General features: G+C 51.2%; 1 protein-coding gene across 1 annotated transcript; it reads left to right on the top strand.

Moving 5' to 3' along the window:
* Positions 1-1,009: 1,009 nt before the first annotated feature.
* Positions 1,010-1,316, top strand: H310_14995 (hypothetical protein; the record flags this gene model as incomplete). Its single annotated transcript, XM_008882972.1, has 2 exons — positions 1,010-1,188; positions 1,247-1,316. 2 exons carry the CDS (start codon positions 1,010-1,012, stop codon positions 1,314-1,316), a joined length of 249 nt encoding a protein of 82 aa, XP_008881194.1.
* Between the last annotated feature and the right edge of the window lie 1,210 nt (positions 1,317-2,526).

Genomic DNA, 2,526 nt, shown 5'->3' on the forward strand with positions numbered 1-2,526 from the left:
CTTCCGCCCTACGTCATCGGACCGTCCGTCATTATTGCTGACAATTTAGACGCTCATGTCACACAAGAATCAGCGGAAACAATTTCTGGTAACTGTATCTCGCTGTCATACTTCTGATTTTTGGTGCTTGTATCACAGCTGATTTTGCTTCTAGTGTCGCTGATGATCGTGGAATTATGATATTTTCGATGCTGATATCACAGCTAATTTTTTTGTTAATTTCGCTAACTAGGAGACCATCACAGCATTTTGGAACCATTGCCTGCGAATTCCACAAGTGTATGTCAGCCTTTGGATGTTGACGTGATGGGTTTATTCAAGAAGCTGCTTCGTACTCTTTGGATCGAGAAAACGCCGGTGACTACAGCTGCGGAGAAACGATTGGCTACGATCAAGCGCTCAATTGCGGCATGAGACAGAATTTCGCCGGAAGCCATCAAGAGTGCATTCAAGAAGGCACTTCCAAAACCAGGAAATGTCGTGGTGTAGGTCGATTGGGGACGCATGTGTGGTTAGGGTTGTTTCTGAGCAGGAAAACATAAATTTCACAAGTCTCAAATGTCAGACCCCGGCCTGTAACCATACTGATGTGCATTTAAGTTTATAGCGCTTCTGATAGGCGCACATACATTCTCCTGATTATAGCTAATCAACTTGAACTAAACCGCGTAATTTAATATATTCGATTTTATTCCGCTTCCATGCATTTCAGGATGAAACCATGTCGGCTTTTTTCTGGGGTTCACAGTAGCATTGGCTCCGTGTCAAGGACTTCGGCGATGTTAATTCTTGTGGGTTTCGCCCACAGGCCCACGCCCTTTGGGGCACCCCGATCGTGAGGCCAGGACGACAAAGCCTGTAGCACCGGTTGTAGTCAACCCAAAAGATCGCGAAGGAGACCTAGGGTAGAGTAAGGAAAGCACTTCCAAATACATCACACATCACATTGGATCCTGTACTCGCCTTTGCAACACAAGTAAGCCACGAAAGACATTAGGTTATGAGCCCAATGGCCGAGAAGTACAACATCGATTCAAGTACCAAGCTAAAGGCCGACGGAGCCAACTACCGTGAGTGGTGCGTGAAGACACGCGCCAAGATCAACCAGCAACGTCTCGGGAAGTACTTGAAGCCGTGTACTGCCAGCAATGGCATGTACCTCGAGGGCTTCACCGAGGAGACGATCTCGTTGCGCTGTCATACATCCAACTCACGATCTACTCGGACCACCTGAAATTCGTCCAAGCGGCACCACGACGTACGGCACGTGGGAAGCCCTTCGCGACATCTACGAGAGTGCGTCAGAAGTGAACTAGGTGACCCTCCAGCTTCAAATGAGCAAGTTGGAATGGAGCGAACGTCTGGGACTGGATCGTTTACCGACCAGTTTCAAGAATTCGAAAGAAATCTCACTGCCGCTGGGGATACCACGCCCGACAGCGCGCACACAAACCGCTATCTTTGTTTGCTCCCACCACGCTTTGCCAACAGCGTGATGTACATCACACGGGAGCGCCGCAACGGCACCGCCTACGGTAATTTGCCGTCAATCCCCGCGGAACTGAATCTAGACGACGAACGACAAAAGTTGCACGATCCAAGCCTCACCAGACGCTCTGCACGCACCGACGACGCATTGATGATCACGGGAGAATGCCACTATTGTGGCAAGCGAGGCCACTTTGCTGCCGAGTGTCGTCGAAAGCAAGGGGATGAATCGCGCGGCGTATTTCGTCGCTCAACTCGCGACAACCCTACAGACGCGAAACGTGAAGTCAGAGGCGGCAATCGAGGTCGCGGTAGTCACGCCGGTAGAAATGGGCGAGATAGACATACCGGTCGCAGGGGCCGTGGAGGAAATCACAACGAAGGCAACTACACCAACGTCAACGAAATTGACTACAACGACGACGTACTACCGTCGTGGAAACATGTCAAACCGACGAACCCTCGACTTAGTGGATGTCGAATCTGATGACAGCGACGACTTGCTAGGGTCTGCGAAGATGATGACTGGGACTCGGTGAAACCCCCAATTGGCACTCTACGCAACAACTACAGACGTTGATGAGTGCCACAATGCATCCGTACCTGGCGTCCAAGAGGTGATCGTCGACAGTGGTGCAACAACTCACATGACTGGCGATCTGGGCCTGCTCCATTGTGTCGAATCGTGCAAACGGGGGCTGCGTCGAGCCAACGATCATGCCATACCTGTCGACAAGATGGGCGAGCTGAAAATGGTCTCGAAGGATACGAAAAGAACAGTGACCTTTCGAAATGACATGTTCGTACCATCGCTGCGCAAGACCTTGCTCTCGATTAGCCGCATCACGCAACGGTCGAACAACACTACACTGACCTTCAAGAACGACTACTGCGAAGTCACAGTCAAGGATCACCAGTCCATCGCCGCCAAACGGAACAGTGCGCACCTGTACGCCATACGCGGCGAATTAATTCTGCCCGACGCGAGCGACGAGGCCAACACAGCCGGAATGTTGGACGCGATGCTGTGGCACGCCA

Source organism: Aphanomyces invadans (assembly GCF_000520115.1).
Source record: "Aphanomyces invadans strain NJM9701 unplaced genomic scaffold supercont1.122, whole genome shotgun sequence".
NCBI classification, from domain to species: domain Eukaryota; phylum Oomycota; class Saprolegniomycetes; order Saprolegniales; family Verrucalvaceae; genus Aphanomyces; species Aphanomyces invadans.